The sequence below is a fragment of the Eubalaena glacialis genome, chromosome 2 (assembly GCF_028564815.1).
Source record: "Eubalaena glacialis isolate mEubGla1 chromosome 2, mEubGla1.1.hap2.+ XY, whole genome shotgun sequence".
NCBI lineage: Eukaryota > Metazoa > Chordata > Mammalia > Artiodactyla > Balaenidae > Eubalaena > Eubalaena glacialis.
This window is the reverse complement of record NC_083717.1, coordinates 114055452-114082471: the sequence shown is the minus strand read 5'-3', so window position 1 is coordinate 114082471 and position 27020 is coordinate 114055452. Positions and strand designations below refer to the sequence as shown.

At 37.2% G+C, this 27020-nt stretch overlaps 1 protein-coding gene across 1 annotated transcript in view; it reads left to right on the top strand.

Annotated features, from left to right (window-relative positions):
* Positions 1 to 389: 389 nt before the first annotated feature.
* CDIN1 (CDAN1 interacting nuclease 1) overlaps positions 390 to 27020 on the top strand; it is a 212895-nt gene continuing 186264 nt past the window's right edge. The window contains exon 1 of the mRNA XM_061182268.1: positions 390 to 664. Within this exon, the coding sequence (XP_061038251.1) occupies positions 564 to 664 (101 nt within the window). The 5' untranslated portion in view covers positions 390 to 563. The remainder of the gene's footprint in view (positions 665 to 27020) is intronic.

Here is a 27020-nt window from a genome sequence, read left to right as displayed (position 1 = left end):
CCAGTCTCCGATTGGAGCTGCGGTAAAACGGGCGCGATTGGAAGCATGTTCAAATCGCGCGCCCTGGCAGTGGTTTTCTCGGCCTCAGGCTTAATGATCACGGTTACACGTGGGCCCTGCTGCCTTGTCGATGCGCCAGGACTTCCTGGCTTCTGGCGACAGGGAAGGCATGACCGCCAAGAGCATCCCACGTTAATCCCAGGTGGGCCCTGCCCAAGGACCTGCCAGTAGGATTTAGGCGGCTCCTCTGCCTGTGGCCGTTACTTCCTGGTTGGCTTGCCCTTAAGTGACATGGCGGCAGGTTGCCTTCGGCCGGGCTCTCTGCGGCTGCTCAGAAAGCCAAGGAAGGGCAGTTGATCTACGGCCCGCCTCCCGCCGCGGAGCTGCAGGCTGAAGCCCAGGCTTGTGCAGCCAGGGGTGCAGGAGGGTAGGGGCAAGCCCAGAAAGTCGGGGACACAACGCTGTGCCGCATTGTGCCCACCCCTCGTCTCCCGACCCCAAGGCTGCTCAAGCCCAGGGTGTTTTTTTCCTTTTCACTGCCACCTCCCAGTCCTTGGCCCAACATGATACTGACTAAAGCCCAGTACGACGAGATAGCCCAGTGCCTAGTGTCTGTGCCGCCTACCAGGCAGAGCCTGAGGAAGCTGAAGCAGAGGTTCCCCAGGTAAGTGCCCATCTCCCCCGTCAAAGAGACGTTTGCCTGCAGTAGCTGTGCCTGGCAGCCCAGCCAGCGCTTAGAAACCACGTGTCACACATGACTGGGGAGGAACATGAGTGTCAGGTGTTAGGAGAGCAGGAATGGTGAAAAAGGTTTCTTCTTTGACCTGCTTTTCTCAGGAGAGTCTTAATGGATGAATCCCTTCAAGTCAACAAATGTTTATTGAAAACTTGGTTTTTGCTAGGTGATGGGTGCTTATAAGTAGGTGCTGCATAAATGTCTAGGGGTTGACAGATACTAGGAATGAATGATGGGTAGCAGGGCCCTCTCAAAGTGGAAATATGAATTGTAGTTTCAAAAGGTGGAAATGGAGGACCCTTTTCAGTTGGCCTCTGGAAACAAACAAGGGAGTACAGGCCTAAAGGGGCCTCTTATAGTTCACTATGGCTCTCTACTGCAATGAAGTGACCCCAAGTGTTCTCAAGCCAGTCAGACAGGTACCCTACGGATTCCACTGTTGGGTCAAGATTGGTCATTTGAATAGCCATACCAGGTGTATTTCATACTTCCCTCCTCCCCAAGCATGCCTTTTTTTTTTAGTGATTTTTAGGATTCTCCAGCTTTCTAAGAAGGGACTTTAGCAACTATATGCTATAGATTGCCTCATTTTAAAGATGTGCAAACTGAGGCCCTGGCATTACACAAAGAACCAGTCCAGAACAACCAGGTTATTGTATTTGTGCCATGTTAAAAGTATAGAATGTTTGTTTACCTTTCTTCTATTTCAAAACCAAATCCAAACTTACACCATTTTACTTTGTGGCACTGAGCACCATTAGCTTCCTTGTCTTTGACATCATCATGGAAGTGTTTTCTTGAGGAAAGAGAGATTATTGGATAATTGGTATTAGTAAAGTACAAATTGAAGGTCTTTTATGATCTCAGTTTTTTTTGAAGGACTCAGTTTTCCTAATCTGTAAAATGAAGGGATCTCTTTTTAATATTATCCAGATTTAATTTAAACCTTTATAGTCTAAGATTTTTATCAGACTTGCTAACAAGGAACAAAATTGACAAATTGGAATTTAATTTTCTGTCATTAACTCTTTGCCAACTCTGCCAATGAACAGTGAAGGGTGAAGGCTGGTCAGCTAAGGGGATAGGTAGATTTTTCTAGGCAATTTTAAGATACAGCATACATTTAGATAATTCTGCTCTTGTTACGTACTTATATTAGCACTGTATTTTTGCTTCTCTTTCTTTTCCTTTCCCTCTTCTTTCTTTTCCTTTCCCTCTTCTTTCTTTTCCTTTCCCTCTTCTCTTTCTCTCTCCCTCATTTTTTTTCTTTCATTCTTTTCCATAACAAATACCTTGTCCTCTCCGTTAGAGGTAACCTCCTTTTACTGTTATTAAGGACTTACGAAGTATACGTAAGAAAGACTCCATTCATTTGGGGCACCATGCTGTCTTGCTTATTCTCGTATGCCCTTTTTTCTCTTATTCATAATATGGCCAAATATTTTTTGCTTCTCCCAAATACCATTCAGGGTATAACTAACTCTTCATTTACCAGAAACTTTATTGAGAGAGACTGCACTACCAATCTGCAGAAGGAATTAAAGAGCCATTTAACAGCATCGGTAGGAATTCCGTAAAGAGTGTGATTTGGGAGTTGGCCTCACAGTTTGCATCATAGCACTGTTTTACTTTAGAGGTTTCTTGCAAAGGACTTGAACAACCTTTAGATTTGATAGTTCATTTTGCCAGAGAGTTGGTGAAGTAAGGGCCTCAGAGATAATTTCTGGTGGCTCAAAGAGGTTAAGTGACTTGTCAAAAAGCCTAGAGTTACTGAATGGCTAAACAGTGTTTAGAATACAGGTTTCCTGACTTTCAGTTCAGAGTTCTATACTAAGCTGCCTTAATTAGTTTTAATATTAATAATAATAACAGCAGCAATTATTTTTTGTGTGATGTTCACCTAAATTGAATTCTAAAAATAATCAAAGTACTGAAATGCTTTTAAAAGTTGCTAAAATTTTTTATTTTCCTGATTTTGAAAGTAGTACATGCTCAGTAAAGAAAATAAAAATTATTCATAATCCTATAGCTCCGAAAATTTCTGTTAACATATTTTAAAAATATTTCTAGTCTTTTTTTGTCAGTGTGGTACTTTCTCTGCTAATGTAGTTTATAGCTCTTGCTTTTCTCACTTAACATATAGTGAGCATTACTCATCTTTAAAAATTCCTTATAATTTGTTTCAAATACTAATAATATCACATTCTAGATGTACCATCCATTTCCATATTGCTGGACATCAACAGTTTTGTTTTTCTAATTTTCTATTTCTGTACAAATATTATGCCAAGTTTGCTTATTTTCTTACTTTAGAATCTTAGAAGTTGGGAATGACCATATCAGCAGGTTTCAAACTTTTTGGTCTCCAGATCTCCTTACACTCTAAAAAAGTATTGAGGACCGCAGAAAACTTTTGTTTATATGGGTTATGTCTGTTGATGTTTATTAAAATATAAATTAAAACTGAGAAATTTTAAAAATTGCTTATTTATTTTAAAATAACAATAATAAACGTATTAAGTTTAACCAGTTTTAAAGGTTAATAACCATCATTTCAAAAAGCTAGTGAGAAAAATGGCCTTGCTTTACACTTTTGCAAATCTCTTTAATATCTGCCTTAATAGAAGGAAGACATATCTGCTTCTGCAATCAACCTATTGTGATATGCTGTTTTGATTAAAGAACATGAAGAAATTCTGGCCTCAGACAAATATGTAGTTGGAAAAGGGAAGAGTAATTTAATAGACTTTTCAGATAACTGTGGATATTTTTGTTGCTACGTAGTACCCAACAAGTAGTATTTTCTTAAAAGTTAATTGCAATGTGGAATGTGAAACCATATTATAGAACTTTTTGGCCAGTCTTGAACTTTGAGTGGATCTTTTACCCATGCATGATTTTTATCATCATGCATTGTTCATTTGCAAAATGTTGGTTGTGAGTTATGCAAGTCTTCTAAATGTTGTCACCTTTTATTATACAGCATCAAAAAAATCACATTTGTTAATATCCCCACTGATCTCATCAGAAAAGTCTGTAACATGTGAAGCTGTCACATTTACGGTGATGCATACAGAGTTTTCCAATATTTGATTTTCCCTTGAAAGCTCAATTTTTTTCGTTGGCAACAAATACTATCAGTTGTTTCCCTTGAAGTGACAGGCTCATGTTGTTTATTTTTGAGAAAATGTCTGCCAGATATCCGAATCTGAATAATCATACTTTGTTCATCATTCATCCAAGTAAAAATGGTGTTTCATGGAAAAGACATCTAGTTCAGCTCTCAAACAATCATACAAGTGCTTTCCCTTGAGACAGTCATAATACTTCGATATGCAGTAGACGTGCTTTGCATTTACTTCTTATTTTGTTATACAGAATGTTAGAAGAATGTGTATCGGGTTGAGATTTAATAAAATTAATAAGTGAATCTTAAGATATTCTTATGTGAAGCTGGCTTGCTTTCTTCCTGCAAGTGTGTGACTTCTAGGACAGTTGTGCCAGGTCTTGATTTGTGCTCAGGAGCTGGCAGTTTTGCCCACCGTTGTTTTTGCACCATCAGTGCAAATGTCACACAGAGGAAAAGGCAAATCATGTCTTACTGTTTCTATAAAAATAGTTTTGACCTTGTAGACTTCTGAGAGAGTCTCAGGGACTCCACGGGTCCATTGGCCACACTTTAACAACAACTAGCTATTTCAAACCAAAGGATATTTATGTTTGGAAGGATTTTGAAGTGTATTGACAAATTACTATCAAAAAGATTGTATTAATCCAATTACCAACAGCACATGGCAGTATTCGTTTCTGCAACTTTTGTCAGTGTTGAAGAGAGTCATCATTTAGTCTTTAATATGATGGATCAAGAATGACATCTCATAATTTACATTTTTTGACTATAATGCATTGTATATTTTCCACATTGTTTATTAACCATTTAATTTTCTTCCTCTTGAATTACTTGCCTGGTGTCCTTTGCTTAATTTTCTATCGGAATGTTTGCTCTTACTGTTTATTGATTTGTTATTGTTTATTGATCTGCATATCTTAAGGATGTTGATGCTTTACATGTCATATTTTTGTTGCAGATATCTTCCTAGTTGTTGTGCTTTTAAATATTGTTATTTTTTTATATTCTTAACTTTAAACTTATGCTTTTTTTGTCCTTTCATGTCCTAAGATATGAAAAATAAATCTTCCCCCTAAATTTTCTCCTAGGTTCTTTATGGCTTTCTTTCTTATTTTTAATTCCTTAATCTTTCTAGCTGTAGTTTATTTTAGTATATGCTCAAAGGTGAATATATAGCTTCATTTTTCCCAAGCTTAACTTTTATTTTACACTGTGGTTTCTACTTGCTAGCCTCATTTCTCCATGGCCTGTTTGTTTTCACTGAAATTACAAATTTTTGTTTTTCCAAGTCGCTACATTGAACTTGGGCCATCACTTTAACCACTCTGGTCTCACAATCCTCCCACTTAAAATGAAGGAGTAGAATTTTGTGATGTCTAATATTTTACAACTCCTAAGCTCACCCTTATTCTATTCTATTCTATTTTGCAGTTTTACATTAAGTGGGCCCTTTGACCCCCAAAATGTAGGAATACTGTATCTAAGTACTTGCTGAGGATATAGTCATTGATTTGCATCTCCCAACTTATTCCTGGACTTCCTTATTCAGGTAGAAGCCCCCAGCCTATTCAGCTGCTACTTATCAGGTCATATTTTACACTGTATTTTCCTGCCCAAACACTACATATGTATCTGATTATATATCATTCTTTATTTATATATATAAATATTAAAGATGTATAAATATATATATATCTTATTTTGAAATTTTTAACTTACAGAAAAGTTGCAGAAATGTTAACCATATATCCCTTCACTCAGGTTCCCCTAATGTTAACATCTTACATAACCAACATACAATTGTCAAAATCAGGAAATTGATTTTAATGCAATATAGCCAAATAATTTACAGACCTGTTTTGAACTTTGCTAGTTTTTTTTTTTGTTATTGTTCTTTTTTGTTTGTTTGTTTGTTTTTTGACTGTCTCTTTTCTATTTCAGGATCACACATTAGATTAGTTGTCATGTCTTCTTTTTGGTTTCTTCCAGGCTATGACTATTCCTTAATATTTTTTTGTCTTTTATGATCTTGACATTTTTGAAGGGTACTGGTCAGTTATTTTGTTGAATGTCCCTAAGTTTGTGCTTAATGTTTTCTCATGATCAGAGGAGGGTAAACATTTTTGGCATAAATACCCCAGAAGTGATGTTGTGCCTTTCTCAGGGCATCATGTCAAGGGGGAGCTGACTTTGTATGTCTTATTACTGCTGAGGTTAATGTTATTCACTTGGTTAAGGGGTGGTATCTGCCAAGTTTCTCCACTGTAAAGTTCGCTTTCCAATAATTACCTTGTGGGGATATCCTTTGAGACTCTGCAAATATCCAGTTTCTCACCTCACACTTTTTCGCTCTGATTTTAGCACCCATCAGTGGCTCTTGCATGAAATAGTTACTGTGGGTATTTGCCTATCGGTGATTTTCCTTTTTTTTTTTTATAAATTTATTTATTTACTTTTTGCTGCATTGGGTCTTTGTTGCTGCGTGCGGGCTTTTCTCTAGTTGTGGCGAGCGGGGGCTACTCTTTGTTGTGGTGCGCGGGCTTCTCATTGCAGTGGCTTCTCTTGTTGCGGAGCCTGGGCCCTAGGCATGCGGGCTTCAGTAGTTGTGGCTCGCGGGCTCTAGAGCACAGGCTCAGTAGTTGTGGCTCACAGGCTTAGTTGCTCCGCAGCATGTGGGATCTTCCCGGACCAGGGCTCGAACCCGTGTCCACTGGCAGGCGGATTCTTAACCACTGCGCAACCAGGGAAGCCCTTATCGGTGATTTTGTATTACTCTCACTGGAGTACTCTGTCAACTAGTATCATCCTCTACCACCATTTTATGTGAAACAATCCATCCTACAGTCAGCCCATGATTTTCACTGGTCCTTGCAGTTTATTCACCTCTTACAGCATTTGGTCTGTAATAACTCTCTGTGTGCTCACTATGTTTGTCGCACTATTTGGATAATTTTTAGAAAACAGAAAGGATAATGTAGTAATTAATTTTGAATAACTTGTAGTCTGAGGAAAGAGTTTAAGACACATCTAATAGCTATAAATTATTAGAATCATAGAATGTTAGAAACCAAAGGATTTGTTGTACAGTGAGTTCACATATGGTTAGTCAAAACGGATTCTTAGAGGAGATATAACTTTGTTGGAAATTCTTTTGTTGGTAAATAACCCTTTGGCACAATTTAATTTTTCCAAGTTCCTTTGCTGTGCATTAGTTATTTGGTTGCTATTTATGCCTATATTAATGAGTCGTAAGTCAAACTCTTGATAACATAAATCTCTAAGCAAATAAGTGTCTTTACCTTGTTCCTGTATTTTTTTTCTCTTAGGAATCCTTGCATAGGTTTTTCTAATGGTGCCTTCCACATTTCTAAGCATTTTTTTTTTTTTTTTTTTGTCTTGGTCTGCAACATTTACAATATAGGCAACCATTCACTATTATGAGGCTGTTCCTAGAGAAATCTCAAAAGAAATAGTTAAAAACTCGTTTGGCTGGGCTCCCTGTGCTTAAACTGATAAACACCTGGCTCATTTTCTTGAGGTCTTCACCTGACTCTGAGAACTGGAGTTAAGGCTGGCTCTGCTGTGTATTTGCCAGTATTGAACTTAGTAGTTCTTGGCAGTGGACCTAGGGATCTAGTCTGGTTAGGAGTGGAGTAGCGAAGGGACCTGCTTGGGACAAGCACAACAATTTTCCTCAGCTTTTGCATTTAAGGTGGCCTTGCTTCATCTGGTGCTACCATTGGTTATAGCTGTCCTTTTTTGAACCCCCCCCGCCCCCCTCCAGATCCATTTTAACCTGTCCCCACTTCCCATAGGAAATCTTGTATTTCATTGTTTCTGCTTCCTTAACCATTTGTTCTTGGGAAATGACTTGGCTCTGCCTCTTTTTATCTGAGTCATAGTTGCCTCATCTGTAAAAGGAGGGATGAAGCTCCACAGCTAGTAAGTAGGAGAAACAGGATTCAAACCCAGGCAGGGTCTGACTCCAGATTCTTCCTCTTGCTCTATTGCCCCTTGCTCTTCAGTTCCTTAAGGCTGTTGTGAGGATTAAGTGAAATAAGGCATGTAAAACACTTAGTACGGTGTAGAGGTCCTGGTAAGTATTTAATGGATGGTAAATACGATTACTGTTACTATTAGAATTTAGTAAATGGCCTACAGTAGAAGAAATGTCTGAGTAGTAACCTTTGAAACATAGAAGACACAAATTTGCTTTGATATGGATCAGTTGATTGTATGGCTGTGAACACACAGATTTTGATCATTAGTTGAATATGGCCCAGATATCAGAAACTTGCCTTAAATCTTTCATAGCAATATATAACACCATTTAAAAAAACCCAGACTTTTAAACCTAGAGTCACTGATTTTTTAGAATAATAGTAGCACATTGTCCATATAATTAATACTGTAGGGCGTGGTTTACTAAAGTTGGAAGATTATTTCTGTTGGCCTTGTTCTCTCAATTGAATTGAAGGTTGGTACTCTGTTGCTGGTCAATTTTCTATACTAATGTTATGGTGGACCTGAGTTCCAGAATCATGAGTGAGAATAGCTCATAAAGGGAGAAAAAGTCAGCTTATTATTGAACTGGAAATTCTTTTGGTATTTTTGCCAAGGAAATATAATTAATTTATATGCCCTTCAAAAATAATACTCATATACTTAGGAAATACACCTAGGAGTACTTCTGTATTGATCATTAGTGCAAATTGGAAAAGAAATTGGTCTAAAATTTGGCCTAAGAATATGATTATTTCATATATTTCCTTTAGTCATCTTTTAAAATATGCTTTTTTACTCTGTGAGATTTCAGGTTTTTATTTTGTTGCTGCATTGTAGCCTAGCTTTAAAGACTCTCCTGAAAGGTTATTTTGTTAAGTATATGGCATCTTCACTTTCTGAAAGAAGTGCTTAGCTTTTATCAGATGTTTGTGCCCCTTGGCATTTGCATAGTTGTAAAAGTGAGATGAGCTTAAATTCCTGCAAAGGAATATTTGACGAAAACCTCAGATAGTGTTATCCTGAGAAGAATCTATACACTGACAATATTTATTAGTTTGAGGGGGAGACTTTTATGTTATTAGATTATTGACTTCATTTTTAAGTCTATATTCAGGCATCAAACTTTAGTCTACTAAGTAATGACCCATCCCGGAATGTTGCTGGTACAATAAAGAGGAATTATATATTTCCCTAGGAGAAAAATGTTCAATAGATGTATAGGGTGATAATATTTTATAATTTGACTTTCAACAAATGTTGACTGAATTTACCATTATGTTTTTATTACACATTTTGTGTAATTTTGCCATATAGGTTCAATTTTCCTTAAAAAAAGCAATCAAGCAATATAAAAGTCCTTTTTCAGAGTAGGTATGAAAAGTGACCTTAAAAGTTATATACTGGAATGAAAATCATATGGGAGATGGGTAAAGAATAAATTTTCCTTCCTTTTATTTTCAGTTTTCTTTTTCTTGGTGGGAAGTGTCTTCAAGTGTTTGTTTTAGACATTCTGCTTTCAAATTGCTTCTGTGGTGAGCTGGTATATGGTGAACACCGGCAATGTGCTTGGTTAGAACTTCTTACTGAATGACAAGTCTCCATTTCTTAGGGGAGCAGACAGACAGCTGGATCCAGGATGATTCAGTCCATAGGTTTGAAACCAGCTTGGAGCAGTCTGTGCATGATGGATTAATAATGGTACACGGCTGGTCATGAATCCAGCCCTTTCCTGGCCACTTTGGGGAACTAACACCTGCCTCTACTTTTCTTTCTTCTCTCCGTCCCTACCTTTCAGGAGGCATCTTGATAACGTATTTAAGAGTTAATAATTCTTCCTTATAAACCAAAGCTTCCTTCTTGCCAAACAGCAGTGATACAGTTGACAATGTCAGCTTTTTCAAGTGCCTTCTCTTGACTGAGAGGTGATCTTTTCTGTTCCTTCAAGACAGCAAATAAGTTTTTTTGTTTTCATTTTTTAGCCTAGTGTGGTGTTCCAACTGTGACCCTGATAAAACCCACAGTCTCATTGAGGAAACCGAGAGCTCTGCAATTTTCCATCCAAAGTGAAATGTTAAAATATCTCAGGGCTTATTTCTTTTATGTGTTTTAAATATTGAGATTCAGCTGCTAAAAATGTTTGAAACCTGTTAAACTTAGAGAAATAACTTCAGCACTATGGGAATAAATATTTTGAAACAAAGCAATGCAAGTAGAGGAAAAAGTAAGGTGGGTTCATGTCTCTTGATACTGTTGTTCAGTAAAATACGTAAGCACTGGGTCTTTCCTTGACTGAATGCTGACTCACATGAATTGGAGCAATTCTGTGTGAAGCTCAGGCTTTTTCTGAGGTGTCCTGGGAGCAGTAGTCATATACAAGATTGAGACTTAAAATAGATGGTGCATTTTCACCCTCTCTAACATAACTCACATATTTATTTTTAATCTTTTGGTTATTGTTAGACCTGTCCTTTGCTTTAGGCCCTAGAAAGGATGAGATATAAACTCTGATCTTGTATTTATCCTGTTTTAGGAAATAGGAGGCATAGCAGACCCTTGATATTTACAAAAGTTATCTCTTGTGGCTGTTGAAAATCCTCAAATATGCAGCTAGCACTATATAGGATGGCAAAGGTCTACAAAGTTTAATGCACTTTTTAACCAAAGTTAAACTCATTTCTCAGCTAATTGACTTGCTGCTCCCCACATCAGCCTAGGGGTATGGAAGATTCAGATTTACCCTCAGCAAGTTTATGAATTAGCGTTTGTCATGGATATTTGTGATCACTCTCAAATAATCAGAACTGGGTATGTTTCAACCAAGAATGCTGTGGGTACCCAACTCCAACTTTAGGATGAATAGAAATGCAGGGTGAAACTACCTCGTGGTTTGTCACTCATGCCTGTGCCACACCTTAAGCCTCCTAAGATTCCATAACTTGTGAGATGGTGTCTAAGACTTGTGGGGGAATAAGGCTCTTTGTAGGTGGCCTTCTTCGTAGATGGGATGTGGGAAAGCAAAGCATCATTTAAAATGCGTCTTACTACAATCACGCATGAAATTAGACTGGCAATTTATTTTTTTCAATTTTTTGTTTCTGTCTACAACTCTTCCAAGCTGATATCATCTTTTGCTTAAGGTATATTACACTGCTATTTGTTTTTGCTGATAATATTGGTAGGGAAAGCTAATAAAACTTGAAATTAACTCGCGCTTCAAGCTCCATTTAGCTAAAATAGTAAATGGACTGGGGATATAAGAGACTCTTGGTTGTATAGCATTAAAAACCCCACAGACCCCTACAGCCTAGATGTAACAAATAGCTCACAAACATCATTTGTTAACTGATGAAGTTAACATTATCTAATTTCTTATTTCCTGAGGCCAGCTAAAATATATATTAAGGTAAAAATACATTTAACCTCCAGTTCATAACATTTAAAATTTTTATTTGCACTTTGGTGGGCATGTTTGCAGCTGTTCATATGCTGATCGCAAAAGCTTCTCCAGAGGGACCTGCATACCTCTCTCATAATTTCAGATTCAGTGACTTGGAGAGTGTTGGACTGAGATAGCAACTAGAGATCATCTAGTCAAATGGTTAGTGTTAGAGGGGCAGAAACTGAGGGAGGATTTGACCAAAGTTACACATTTGATGGCAGAACTCTCCCTTCATGCTGTTTAATTAAAGATCACCGAATGCCCTAGGAGTCTAGGGGCCAGGTTGGTATCAGCGAGGAGTGAAGGAATGGAGCTGGCCGGGTTGGGATCATGGCAAAGTGAAAGGACAGTTGTGTGCACGGGCAGGGCAGCTGCAACCTTACGCCAGCCATCTGCTGCCGTGCTGGAATGTGGGCCCAGGGCTGCCAGGTCTTCTATTCTCTAGAAAGCAGCTCTAGATCTGATTTTTTCAGAAAACAAATATCCTGAATTTTAAATGTTGTCAATTTGTTTGAATTTTGAAAAACAGTGTGTGGGCCAACATTTTCCTGGCCAAACAGAACAAGTCTGTGGGCTGAATTTGGCCTACAGCCCATGGGAGCTGGAGCTGGCTCTTTCCAGCTTGTGAGAGTTGATCGGAAGCATCTTTTCCCCACTCTACACACTGTGACCTCACATCGGTAGCTTAAAATCAGCCACAGTGGGAGTGTTTACACCACAGAAATTGGCCCATGCTACAAACCTCGGCTCCCCTGTCCCTCCCCACTGCCACCAAAGGCATTTCTTAAGCCCCTGAGCCATTGTATACCATCAGCATAGCTTTTTTCCTACAAAGGGCTCATAACACATACATCTGTGCCTCATTTATTCTTAGAAATTATAATATTTTTGTGAGTTGGGCTTTCTTGCCCCCCACCCCCGGCTTTTTTTTTTTTTTTTTGTCCAGAGAGAAGATACATATTTTTTTCCCCCACTATGGTTATTGTGGGAACTAGAATTCCATTCAGTACCTAGTATATTGTCGGTGTTATGAAACATATCATAATGGACATTTGATTGAACTGACCTGAGGAAAATGGTGCTTAGTTAAAAAACAAAAGCTATATACATGTCTCATTTAGGAAAATTAATCCCTTTCAGAGTAGATTCGTTGGCTAAATTTAGTGATTATTCACTCTTTAGGAATTTAGAAATGCTCCAGTGGTATACCTGAGGGTTTATCATGTCAGAAATTATTTTAAGAGAAACTTCAAGCTTAGTTGTTACATCTTCCCTTGGCAGTTACTCCAATATAAAAAAGAAAATAAAGTATCTCTGCAATTGTAATGAAAAAAGATTGGGAGATAGCCAATTGATTACCATGTGATTTAGTACAATTTTGTAAAGACTTAATTATTCACATATTCAGATGTGAGTATTTCTTTTCTACGTCCAAAGTATCAGTAATAAAATAATATGGCAACATACAACTAAAACAGAAGTGGACAATAAAATTAACAATATTAGCCAAGCATATGTGAAGTTTAGAATGTCAAGTGGAATTCTCTGTGGGGATGGGCCCACACTGGTGGGTTGGCCAAGTGGTATTGAGTTTGGCAGAGTTGCCATGGCTTGTGATTGACCTTGGGTGGTTTATTTAGCTCTCTCTGCTTACGGTTAATTATTGTATAAATCGATAGGAAGCAAAACCCTATTACTGTGAACTCCAGGAGGTCATTCAGTTTTTTGTTGTAGAGGCAGTTTTTTATATTGGTTTAAAGAACTTGGTTCTGGAAATAGACATATGAATTCCGGCTTCATGACTTACTTGCCAGGTGACCTCTTGGTGCCTCAGTGTCCTTGTTTATAAAATGGGATTGTTATGAACTTGACATAAGATAGTACATAGAAAATGATTAGCGTAGTTCCTGATACTGTGTCAAATTAATTTTGCTGCTGCTGTTATTGTTACCGTTCTTGATTTAAGGATGCTTCTTGCGATGGTATCTATGCTTATAATAGACTCAGTGTTAGAACTGAAAAGATTTTACCTAAACGAGCCTCTTTATTTTCTAGGTTTCCAAAGTGTTTTTCTTTAACCCCCTGGGTAATAGGAAACCTGCTTTTAGCAAATTATGGTGAAAATATAGTCTTTAGATGATACTGGCAACCACGATGTGCATTATGTTGATGACAAATGGGCATATCAAGGTTTAGATTGATTCCCCCCACTCTCCACCCCCAGGATAGAAAATGGTTATGTAACATGATCGCTGCCTAAGACAGAATAAGTGGGAATGTTAAAACCTGAGAATTTTAAAGTATGTTCTTGTCTAATTACTTTTCTCAAATGCAACTCCCCCCCACCCCGCATATTCTGGAAGCTCTTTTATATTCTTGCCTCACCTTGATAACAAGGTGGTTATGAATTTATGAAAGATATTTGGGTTCTGCACCAGGAAGTAGTTTGAGTCCAGTAGTTATATAAGTTCAAGTGAGTCTTCCAGGGCATGGAGAGTTTGTTGGATACCACAGATCATCACACGAGTGTGAACATTGATTTTAGTGTTTAATATAAAGATTAATAAATTTGGGGACTTCCCTGGTGGTCCAGTGGTTACGAATCCACCTGCCAATGCGGGGGACACAGGTTCGATCCCTGGTCCGGGAACATCCCACATGCTGAGGAGCAGCTAAGCCCCTGCGCCACAACTACTGAAGCCCGCGCGCCTAGAGCCCGTGCTCTGCAACAAGAGAATCCACCGCAAGGAGAAGCCTGCACACTGCAATGAAGAGTAGCCACTGCTCGCCCCAACTAGAGAAAGCCCGCACACAGATACGAAGACCCAGTGAAGCCAAAAATAAAAATAAATAAATAAATAAATAAATTTTTAAATTAATAAATTTAAAGAACTAGTGTTTTTAAACAATCTTAAAATCTATTCATGGTGCTAATACTGATTATGAAAAACACCTTATGGTAAACACAAAGAAATTGCAGAAACTTTTTAAAAGAAAATAGATTTATTGTTCCTTAAGGCTTTGCTTATTTTTAATTACAGTGTATTCTAGAATGCTGCCTGCAAAGAATTTGCTCAATTTATCTTATTTGTGAAGTTCTGCTGATCATATAGTTGCAATAATAATGAGTTGGACAATACAGTAATTTTTTGCCCTTCCTTTTCTATTTTATTATAGAGCATATCTTCCTCTAAGTTCTAGGTCAGAGAGGCTTTGAGCTTTAGACGTACTTCACTTAAGTGGCTTAGGCCAGATTGGAATAAAAGTACTAAAACTGGTTAGAGATCTTCATGCTTTTACAAAAATTTTACTGAAAAACTTTGAGCAACACTCTGAAAAATAGTTGCCTGTAGCCAAAGATTATGGAAGTAAAAGTCATAACTATACTATAGGTTGTATCTTGAGGACAGTTATTTGCTGTATAACTCTTGTGAACTGTAAAAACAAGACGCAGTTAGTTTTCATGTTAGAGGTGTGTAAGGAGACTAGGTGTGGTACATTTTCATGAAAAATGTTTTATTCATGTGATAGCTTTTTGAACAATTGTATTCTGTACTGTATTACAGTGGCACAATAAATTGCGGAATATACTGTCTGCTGAATATGACTTTACCATGAAAAATTTGATGCATGGAGAAGGAAAGGTTGGAATATATCAACCTTTTCTGACAAGGGACTTCGAATTTTGACCTAATACAGGTGACCTTTGTGCCCAATAAAAGTGAGCTTAATCTTGAGGTCAAGGTTGAGGTGAATGGCAGGGCAACGTGGCAGAACTTATGCTGATTGTGGGTACTTCAGAGCCTATGTAGCTATTGGCTAAATGGGAGTCTGGCAGTTTTTTGTTTTTAATTTTTAGCATTTCCCGGAGCTTATTTATAGCAAGTTGTTTAGCTTTTTAATGCCATTCCATTTCCTCAAAGCTCAGCTATCTGTTTAGCTGTGGTAAGTTTGTCTGTTTTTATAAAGTTTACTGTTTCTGAGTGAAAGGCATGAGTGTGCTATTATTTTCTGTTCTGTAGATAAGCCTTAGCTAAAAATAAAAATGTTCTTATGGCTTATAGAAAAGACAACTGACATATATAACCTTGGAACTGAAAATACATCTTCTTTTAAGAGGGTTTATTTCTTTGACAAGTTGAACTTTTGTCATCTAACTTTGGAACTGTCAGAAGAATTTTTGAGTACTTTGTACCTTTATCTAGATTATAATTAAGAGAACTCTCATGAATTATTGTCTTAAAAGGTTTAGATGATTTAGAGACAGGTTATTCCCTTGAAAGTTTCTTTGAAATGCATCTGCTAATGCATTTACGTTATGATATGATATAAACTATTTTTAAGGTTTTGCCTGCTGTGCATAGAAGGAAAAAATGTTTTAAAACATAAATTTTACTAGTGAGTAGCTCAACAGTTTTGTCCTAGATGAAACTGCACCTTAGCAAACATCAGGAAAAAACCTGCCAGCGTTATATTGTCTGAATACTTAGTGATTATTCTACCCAAATAATTGGTTGAAATGACAAACAGTCGGGGGAGAGTGTCAGAGACTCTAATGGAAAGAACTTCTACTCTTTTAATCGAGCCTGCAAAATATATTCCCCAGGACTGATCAGCTCTGGAGCACTGAGGTTTGGTGATTGGAATGGCAGGAAACCATGCTTTCAGGACATAACGAATTGATGAGGCCATCCATCATTTGTTAGCATACGCTGAAACGTGGGCTATGTGTGCAGAGGCCTGTGATTTAGTAAATACTTGGGAGATGAATAGAGCTTACACACGAGGGAAGATATTGCTGTCCTTCAGCAGCCTGAGACCCAGGCGCCTGCTGAGAAGGCCATCTGATGGCACATCATCAGTAACTGGCCTGTCACAGTCAGCGGTGCCCACCGACCATCGCCAGTATATTAAATGCATTTTTAATATCTGCTTCAGTAGATTTAATGAAGAAAATTTAGTTTCCATATTCCAAGCACTGCTTCTTCAAGTGTTCTAAGGCATGGACTCTTGTCTACACAAGAAAGGGGGAAGACCATACTGGCAGTTAGGATAGTTGATTGAAAAGGACACTCAAACAAAATAGTGTGCAAATGAAAAATGCTTTTAGCAGTGTTGGCATCTTGTTGATGTTAAAAAAGCTCATTTTTTTTTTTTTAAAAGAGGTTTTAAATAAGTTCCTTGGGCCCTAAGTCCTTCCTTCCCTCCCAAGCCCTTTCACTAGGAGGGTTGAACCTGCTGCTAAGATATGTAAGCCTACTGATCTGAAAGGAATATTAAGGGAATATTACGGCTTGACATATTTTGAAGAGAGCCTCAATTTTAAATGAGTTTGTGTTTTGAGATACTGTCTGATTCTTAGGATTTTTGCATGAAGATATAAAGTAGGATTTTTCTTAGCTAGTTGGCTTCCACATTTTTGTTGAACTTCTTAATCAAGTTAGTATATTTTTGTCTGGGATCGTGCTCAAAATGAATGTGAAAAAAATTGGTTGGCAACTTGATTAAAAAGTGCTCTTATACTTTCTTAGACTATAAGGCTTCTTTAAAAATTGTGATTTAAAAATGTTCAGTTTTTCTGTCCTGGCAAAGTGCATAGATTTCTTCTTTTTAATGAGTTTCAGTGTTGACATTATTTACTACAGAACAGCAAGACAACCAATTAGATATTGTTGCAAGCATGCACTTTAAAGGTTTCCCCTCTTGTTTCAAAAAAAAAAAAAAAATCCAGAATATGCTCTCATGTTCACAGAAGAAGAAGCTACAGAATGGGATCTATAAATCTGATTCCTGAATGTGTCAAATAGTAATGTATTAAATGCATATTATTATAAAAATTTAAGACATGTCTTAAACACACTTACATTTTTATAACACGTGGCAATATTAAATAATACATTTCCTTGTTAGCATCTGTTTGCCGTCGTCGTTGGCAAAACCTATGATTTATTGCTTAAATTAATGACCAAGACCATTTTGGACCTGATATATGCCCCTAAGCTTATTACATCACTAAATAAAATAAAATGTATGCACTTGTGACAGAGTTATTTTTATAATTGTTTATCCCTTTAAGTGCCCTATTCAGTGATTCACTGAAAGGTTCATAATGGTTGGCTTGTAACCAGAAAATAATCTCAGAAAGGTAAAATGTATTTCTTGTTTAGAAATAAAATGCCAGACTGATGGTGATGGTAGGGGTCCCAGCAAGAGTTTGCAACACTCAAACTCATTCTTTTCTTCCATGCTCTCAATTAACTGTTGTTGAATATTTTTGAGGCGCAACCCCCCGGAAACCCCAGCGTTTAAGGCTGTCTGTTAATACTGGGGCTCATCTTTGCATGACCCCTTCAATATGGGTAAAGTGATTTTGCTCTGACATAAAGCTGCAAGGGGTAAATTGTTCTTTACAGGGATTTTTCAGGTGCCATTATCATTATGTATTAAACTGAGCAAGATTATCTTCCTATTTTTAGTTCTTTTCTTTGGGGAGATTGGAACTTTACTGTTTTTATATTGAACTCTATTTGACTTCATAGTCTTTATCTTTCCTTTCTGAGGGTGCAGTATGATAGACACTTCAGTATTTTTACTGTAACCTGTTATTCATCTAAAGTCACTCTGCTGCCTAACTTGCAGTACAATATAATATGGCTTCATGATTTTCTTGCTCGACCTGAAGTGTCTCATTGACTGTCAGCTTTCCTGTCATATGATGGTGAAGCAAAGTTTTTGAGAAGCTTAAGCCTTGCTTCTGTACTGCGATGTCTGCACCTTGAAACATATGGAGTCTCTTTGGGTACGTGAGAGTAATACCTGTGGGAAGGTTATTATTTTGTAGGTATCTTGGGGCAATTATCACTCATAAATGGAAACGAAATTTAGTTCCTAAGAAAGATCTTTTCCTTGTCTTATCTTCATCTCACTTTTATTGCATCATTTTAAACAAAATAGTTCATTGGAAATTGAAAGTTGTTTTTTTCCCCCTTAGTATTCTTTCCCAAGGCAGTTGATCTGATAAAGTTTTTAATGGTTCTCTCAGAAATGATGAGGCCAACAAACTTTCGTGTTTTTCTTGAAAAGTTATATTGACCTTTTCAACTTTGGGCTCTCATCTCCCACTTCTGATCTTTTTATCACCCTTTTCATCTCATCTTCCTTGTCTGGGAGACCTGCCTCCAGATAAAACATTTTAAAGGAAAATTGATGAAAAGGAGTCTTAAGTGCCATCGTCTAATTCTCTCTTTCTCTATCCCTCCCCCCCACCCCTTCTTTTTGGTCACTTGAATATTTGAATATTGGTTAAGATTTTTCTTTTATTTGACCACTGTAGTTACTTTTACTTGTTTTTCTTTGGCCATTGGAAAATATACATTCCTGTCTTTCACTTTCTATTTCACTGATAGTGAATTCCTTAAGGATAGGAGCCCTGTGTTTTGCTATGATTTTATCTTCCAACTCCTCCCATTGGTGCCTAGCATGGTATCGTGGTCCTTTATGCATTTAGTGAATTCTTGTGAACTTTCTAGTACAGACCAGTGCTTATTTTTATGATCCCTTTGAGAAGAAAAGTTAGAAGCGTGTTTCTTCTTTTTTGGCCAGTATTGTTCTATCTAGCACCATACAAAGAACTTGCTCTTCTTTCTACAATTGTTTCTTAAGCCCCCACTTTCCAGGTCAGGGTGTTTAAGTCCTATTTAAAAATATTAAAATATTCAGTAGGCAGCCAAGTGCTTAGCCTAGTGTACTACTTAACACTAAATGAAAGTAAAATATATCAGACATGAAGCCATTTGTTATATTTTAGTAGATGAAGCAATGGCTGTGTAAACCTTAACCTTGTAATTTTGTGAGTTCCACTTTATCATGTAGCTGTAAGGGTAATCAAAATAAATCACGGGAGATGAATAAATACTTTCTAGTGCTTTCTCTGTGCTTTCAGAAGTGATGCTTGATCCATGAAATTTTAGTAAGTGTACTAAATAAAACAATATGGTGTGCACTGTGTCAGGTCTGATAAATTATTTGGTATAGGACATCTATACAACATATATTGAGCTGCTACGTGAACAGTTTAATGACTATAAATTATGTTCATCTGACTTGCCATTTTTACATTTTGTTAAAGCTTGCACTATTTGTATTGTAGATATATATATATATATATATATATATATATATATATATATATGAATGTATATATATTTTGGTGGGGGGCAGGGATAAGAAGAAGGCATAAGAAAGGAGCAGGTCATCTCTGCAATGTTCTGACAGTGATCTGGGGCTCCTCAGCTGTGCAGTGTACATAACACAGATGTTGGGGAGTCATCTGTCAGCCATGCCTCTCCTATGGAGTTAAAGTTCTAGAGGGAAAAGAATTTGACACAGTGCTGTCACTGTTACATTTTCACAATAGAAGAGCATGCAAATATTGAACCTCCTGCTTAGCAGTAGTGCCCTGTCTAATGTCTGTGCTGGTTAGAATAAAAAATCATGGGTGCATCTTGGGCTCAGAGATCTGACAAAGGTCATGCTATGTTGGGCATTTGAATTGGAAATTGTCTGGACTTAGATTTTATAAAGCTCCCACTGTTGTGTGTGGGGAGAATTTCAGCAGGGTTTTGTCCCTGGAGAGGCCTCTTAGGCCCTTTTCTGTCCTATGAATGAATTTAGATGTGAGGCTTACTCCTGCCTTAAAACTGTTAAGTTCATTTTGCATACATCCCCAGAGAGAAAAACTGGCAGATGCTTTTGTCTTGGAAGTGTTTAAAAGAAAACTGCAGAGCAGGAACAAGAGAGAAAAGGGGCCCTGTGTGGAGTCCCAGAACATTTTGGAAATGGCCAATATGCAGTTTTCATCAGTATGAAGGCGGGGTGCAATATGGTGCCTGTAGCTCACGAGGGAATATGAATGTTGATTAAGCATACTCCCAGGCTTTGAAATTCTGAAAGCAGTGTCAGAATAATGGATGTTGAGCAAATGTCAAGCATTTGTTAATTTCTCTGTTATTTGGAGTTTATCTACCATGATCAATCAAATAAACTAGTGCTTCTCTCTTGTGGCATGTGTCATTGATATGGTGATTAGGTGGCCAGAGAGACCTTCTGCTTTTTTTCCAGGTAACAGATTATAAATGAGTAGACAGAGCTTTTCAGTTGAAGATTTGTTTATGGCTTGGTTTAGTAGAAATTTGGATATTAACTGAGTACTCCGGTGGTGGTATAAAAACCCATGGCCACATGCCAAAGATATTAACTGTGGTACCATTTATACCAAAAGAACTATTACTGGTGTTATGATTTCCATCTAAATATTGTTTCCTCTAGTTTCTAAAACTTTGATATAAACCTGGGTGAAATTCAACCCTGGACGAATTCTGACCTATTAACATTTGTAGATAGAGTTTTTGATCTGTTTTTATTTTTTGCTTTTTTTTTTTTTTTTTCAATTTCAGTTGTTAATTCTAACTCAGTTACTGACTTTTATTCTTGAGAGACAGCCAGTAGATATGCTTCTTGTGGTTCAAAGTACTTTCTTTATATTATTTTTAGGAAGCAATGCTACAGTGTTTTGATGCCCCAAACATAAATGGTCAGAAGGTCCTTTTCAGCAGTTACTCAACTGCAAATTATTGTGGAATACTAACATTTCATGGTGTGAGGAGTAGTTTCCCTTTTAGAATGTGAATGACCTTACCAACTGGGGTTTCATCAGGGGTTGACACTAGGTACCATGTTTAAGAGTCCTACCCCTGAGGACAACATAACTTCGAATGAAAGGAGGTCTTTGTGTGAAACTGTGGTAGCTGAAATCAAGACAGACCTGTAATCGGAGATTTCACCTTTTTCTTTTTTTATTCCCCATTTTCTTTTCATAACTTAGCCATGAAGCTCACATGATTCAGGTGGAGACGAGTACAATTCTTACCCACCTGGACCATGTGAAATAGGTGCCTTTATGATTTTTGACATGATCTTTCTGCAAAACTGGATCTCCTGAAGTGATCTGTCCCCTGTTTTTAAACCTCAGTGAACTTTCTCTTTGGGGGATTTACAACTGGGCCTCTATAGGATATTCACCCCAGGAACTGCCTGTGTGGTTTCTGGAGGGCTCTTTTTTTTTTTTTCAACCTGCCATAATACCTCAAATAGTATGGCAATTTCCAAAGCAGAAAGTCTTCAACTGTCTCTTCAGGTTAAGATGCTTTATCCTAACCATCTCCATCAGGCTTTTGGTTTTGGCTTTCTCTGGGGCTGGAACTCCTAACCGTCTGAATAAAATCCTCACGTCCTGCCTGGTACATGACGCCAACGAGCTCTACCAACTGCAGAACTTCCAGCATCATAAAAATAGACAGCACTGCTGACTGGCTTTTCTAGACTTCCCTCTGAAAGCTCATCATGACCATGCCCTGCCCACAGCATCACTGAATCATTCACTTATGTCATACACCAAAACACTCAGCCTGTTAGTGATACGCAGCTCTCAAATCTATTTTCTGTTCATGGTGATAAAGCTCTTGTTCCAAGTTTAGATTAGAAAGACATGAAAAATCTTGTTACACTGTTGAAAATTATAGTGTAATAACAAGAGAGAAAGAGTATGAATTTCACATACTGTTAATTCTTTTTAAATTTTTTTTGGCCACCCTGCGCGGCTTGAGGAATCTTAAGTTTCCCGACCAGGGATTGAACTCGCACCCTGGGCAGTGAAAGCATGGAGTCCTAGCCACTGGACCACCAGGGAATTCCCCATACTGTTAATTCTTAGCAGTGTGTACTCTTGAATGCTTCCCAGCACCCCAGTGGAAGGTGCTGGTGGTTTTGGTGGGTGATGTCCCCCAGTACTGGCCAAACTATTAGTCCCTCCATCTTGTATTTTACCCAACTCTTCAGTGTCTACAGATAACTGAACTTTCCTTCCTCATGTACTGCAACTACAAAATAATGACTCATTTAAAAAAAAAAGTACTAGGATAAATATTGTTTCCTACTGGACACACATTCTAATGATAGCCAAGATGCTTTTGGGACTCTTTGTTAACAAGTATTTTTAGAGCACGTAGCACAGTCTTTTAAAGATCTCCAGTGGTGACAAACTCTGGTACTTTGAGAATGAATCTGGTTTTTGGAGATAGGCAAACATCATTAGGCTTGATAAGTAATGCGGCTAATGCTACCAGGTGACCATAAAGTCTGGAGACATCATTATTTTGCCATGTATTGCAATTCAGTAACAGCTATTTATTATATATTTGTCTGTGTTTCCAGACTTGGTGACCACCCTGTATTTTGATAAGATGTAGGATGTGACTATGAGGTTGACTTTCTTGTATAACTTGTAAAGTGGTTCTAAAGTGATTCCTACAGGTAAATTCTGTTTTGAGTAAAGGCAGCAACATTGGCGGCAAATATACAAACCCTACTCCTTCTCCAGGATGATTACTTTGGAGATAAATAAATTAGTCCTTGCCTTCTCACTGAAAAATTTCATTTTGTTACTTTATCCCCATACTGGATAAGTATGTAGACTCTCTTTCCTTAACTATTAGCCATTTTTTATGCCCACCCTTTTCTCTGTGTTCCTCTAGGTAACTACTCAGTGGCTAAAGACACTTAGCGTTTCCTCCTCATCCTTTCCATTACCCACTTCTCTGGTGGTGGTTAATAACTGATGAAATTGCTGAAAGGCAGACTTCTTAAGAGAGGAGGAAAAGTGAAGCCTTAGATAACGTGTTAATCAGCCAGTCCTTGAATACCATAGAGGTAGCTCAATATGGGGTTTTTAGTTAATTAAAAAAAATTTTTTTTGGAGGGGTATAGTTGCTTTATAATATTGTGTTAAAAGTTTTTTTTAAGAAAGGAAGACTATAGAATTATTGTTTAGGCCTCTAGTTGGGCTAGACTTTGAAATAGGATGAAATTCTTCCTTTATTTTTATTTGCTTTCTTTGGTATGGACTTTCTATTTGGTGAAGAATTGCATTTAATTCAGAGTAACAATACAAGATCTTTTTCTCCTGTTACATCATTGAGACTCATGCTTTATCTCAGAATAGATTAAAGAGGTCAAATTCTTCATTCTCTTTGGAAGGGAATTGCACCCACTGTAGAGTTGGAAGGATCACTATAAAAGGCTAAATAAAGTAGGGAAACAGAGCTCTGAAAAAAACTTATTGTCGTTATTGTCAGTTTCTTTTGCACAGTTTTGGGGTGGGAAGAAACATGTTAAACATCATTTTAAAGGCTGCGTTTCTGAGACATCAGTAGATCCCTTACTTGGTTCGGTGAGAAGTGACTGAAAATTTCTCGGTCATGTTTAAATGATAGAGCTAGGATTTTAAGTAGCTAAGTGTAGTTAAGCATTATTTGATGCTCAGTAATTATGTATCTGGTTTTAAAGCTGTTTCAGCAGAATACTATTACAAGTTTCTGTAGCAGACAGTTGTTACAACCTTGAGAATATTTAGGATTCAAACAACTAGTTAGGATGCGATCGAAACTCAGGCAGTAGGCAGCTTGCCTTGTGTATCAGTGATCGGTTCCACCCTGAAGAGGGTGGTTACACACAGCTATGTGCACTTGACACATGCAAATGCTAAATACAGTAGCAGCATGAGGTCTCTGTCATTAACAGTAATTTATGTAATGAAAGCCACCTGGCTGTTTTTTATAATTAATTGCTTGTAAATAATAAATTTAAATATAATTTATAGTTTTCTAAATTTGATTACTGTATAGACCCAACAGCAAACCTAAAAGAATTGGCAATTTCATCATTTAGTTCAATGACTTTTAAAAGGAGGTGTATCAGTAGTTAAAGGTGATGCACGCACACACACACACACACATACCCGTGTCTCCTTTTAGGAAATATTTTCACTAGGAAATATATTTATTTGTTGTAAAGTAAATATCAGGTGAAAATATTTTTGGAAGGGAATGGTAAAAATGTAATCTAGTCCTGCTAGCTTTGAGTTGGAATGCTAATTTGGAAATAGTCTCACTATTTGGAAATAGTCTCACCTTTTATATTATTTCAGTCAGCCTTTGAAAAGTATTTGTGCCCATAATTGAATACACATAGAAGAAAGTGTACCTACCTAACAATAATGTAGTAAAACTCTTTTTAAAAAAGTTTTTTTCCCTATTTTGTAAAATTCCAATCATGTTTTGAAAAGAATTTATATATGGGGGGAAAAGTAAGTATATGTGATATGTTATATACTATGATGATAATAAGAGACTTTGCTTAAACGACTTATTAAGCACAATATCATTCACTTAAGAAGGCTTAACAGTATTTTTTTGTTTATGTGGCCACATATATCGGCTACCAAAGAATCATTTCTTGTGATGTAGTGGAAAATGCTAGTGATTGACATGGCTTAAAGGGACAGGGGGCTTTAGAGCCCTGTCCTCTGTACTTCTGTTCCATTAAAAAGAAAAGAAAAGAAGGGAGGAAAGACAACTTAGTTTATGGCTTTAAGACTTGCCTCAACCACTTTTTAATAACAGTTCTATCAAATTTTTGCACACCTTATGAATCTGTTTTTTAAGTTAATATCTCTTTTCCTAAATAGATTTGCACTAAAAGCTATATCCTTTAAATATCTATATTGTTATTTTGTACTATGGTGGTAAAATTACTATCATTGACAATTTATGAAATGTGAGAACACTTTTCGTAAAGCATTGGTAAATTACAGGAGAATTTGCAGCTTTGAGCTACAAACTTCATAAAGTAGAAGGATTTTCCTCCATACGTGACCAGCAGCATTTTTCCTTAACCATGATTTAGTTTTATATACATATATATATATATATATGTATATAAAACTCTGTTTTAGTTAGTTGGGCTTTTAAAACATTTTTTTGAACTTCTCTTTGTTCTCTGTAGAAACTCAGCTAGATCGTAAAAAAACTAATTCTGTTAAATAGCAAAATTGCATTGTGACTGCTTACAAGATTGAGAGTCAGGTCAATATGGTACCTGTGCTAGCTGGGATTGTCTATAAAGAATAAAGATCATGGCTTCACAGCTTCTGCTTGTGGTCAGGCTGTGACCACCATCCATCACCTCAACAGCAGACATCAGGCTTGTTGGTCGCTTGGTTTCCGAGGTCTGATAATCCCTCAACAATTTAGAATGTTGTTGACCGTCCCCATTTACATCACTGAAGAAAGAAGCTTTGCAACAGGTGCAGCTGTATACTAATTGTAGGGTGTGCTTAATCTGTCAGAAGGGAGAGTGACTCCAAATTTGGTATCTTAAACAGTGGAGTGACCTTTCAGAGTCCCAGGATGAGAATTGCCAACAATTGCAACAAGCTAATTATACCCACAAGGAGTTGTGAAGTGCTTTTAAGTTTTCCTGTACACCTAGAAGTTCAGTGAACGGCTTGAAGTCATTAACATATGACAGATGCACTCCCTTTTCAAGGGCTCCTATGATAAGTTTTGATTGTAGAAGTGGGAATTTGACTCATAGCTTATCACTTGCTTCGTTAGCTTGCTTGAGGACAAGGACTTTTTTTTTTTCTTTGACATGAGCTTTATCTTACCCATGTTCCAGAATTCCACCCACCTCCTTGTCTCTGATGATAGTAAGTCATAGCAGATAACCTTGATGCTGGATTTTCCAAAGCATATTGTGCATTATGCAGTCTTACATATATTTTGTACATATATATATATAGAATATTGATATGCTTCACACATCATATATTTTATATAGTATACTTATAATTGTACCTTATTTGAGTATGGGTATTTCAGAGGTTTTGATTACATTACTTTAGAAATACTGGCTTTATGTGATTTCTTTTTAGTGGAATAGATATGAATACTATAAAGAAGACAGAAAGTCTGACTTCTGCTTTTTGAGGTTGGTGAGAATAGGGAGAAGAAGTTTGTTTTATGCTGGTCAACTCTGTACACATGGAGGAAAGCATGTTTGCCAAAGAGTGAGCAGATGATAGAGGTCTCCTGCGTGAGGGGCTGTGGACATGGAGCATTCAGGAGCCCCATTGTGTAAACCCTGTGACTGTAGTACTTAAATGAAATTTCTTTTTAGTATCTGGTTGGAAAATCATCCAAAATAAGCCATACAGGATTAAGGTTAAAAAGCTTCCGAGTAAAACCAGTCTGGGGTAATTTAATTCCCTCTCACAATATCTCTGTATCTACCGGCTTATGATGCTTGTTTCAATTCCTTAGTAAACCATATACCTAAACTTTATTTTAAAATATTTTCTGTTAAATTAAAATCTGTTTACAGAAGTCATTATTCCTTTAACGTCTAAGGATTATTTGCAGATTTTATATTGCCAACAGGCATAATCATATTTAGCTGTGTTCCTGTCAATTATCAGCAAGCTTTTTTTGTACAATTAGGGGGCAGTTAATTTACTCTAAGTAAGTTGCCACCTGTCTAGGGATTAACCCAGACAGGTTGGAAGTCACAGAGTGACTTTTGAGTTTGGGTTTAAAGCAGTAGGAATTGATTTCTTAACTCTCTACTGCCATTTTGGTGGCATTTTCTGGGTTAATCAATGGTAATGGTGACAACAGGTGTTTTCTTGGTCCCTGTATTCACTAGGTTGATAAAGTGCACTGTTACAATTTTACGTGTCACTGGAAATCTGTGAACAGTGGGTGTAATAGTGCTTGGTACCAATTGAAAATGAACTGGAAAGCTCTTCTGCACAT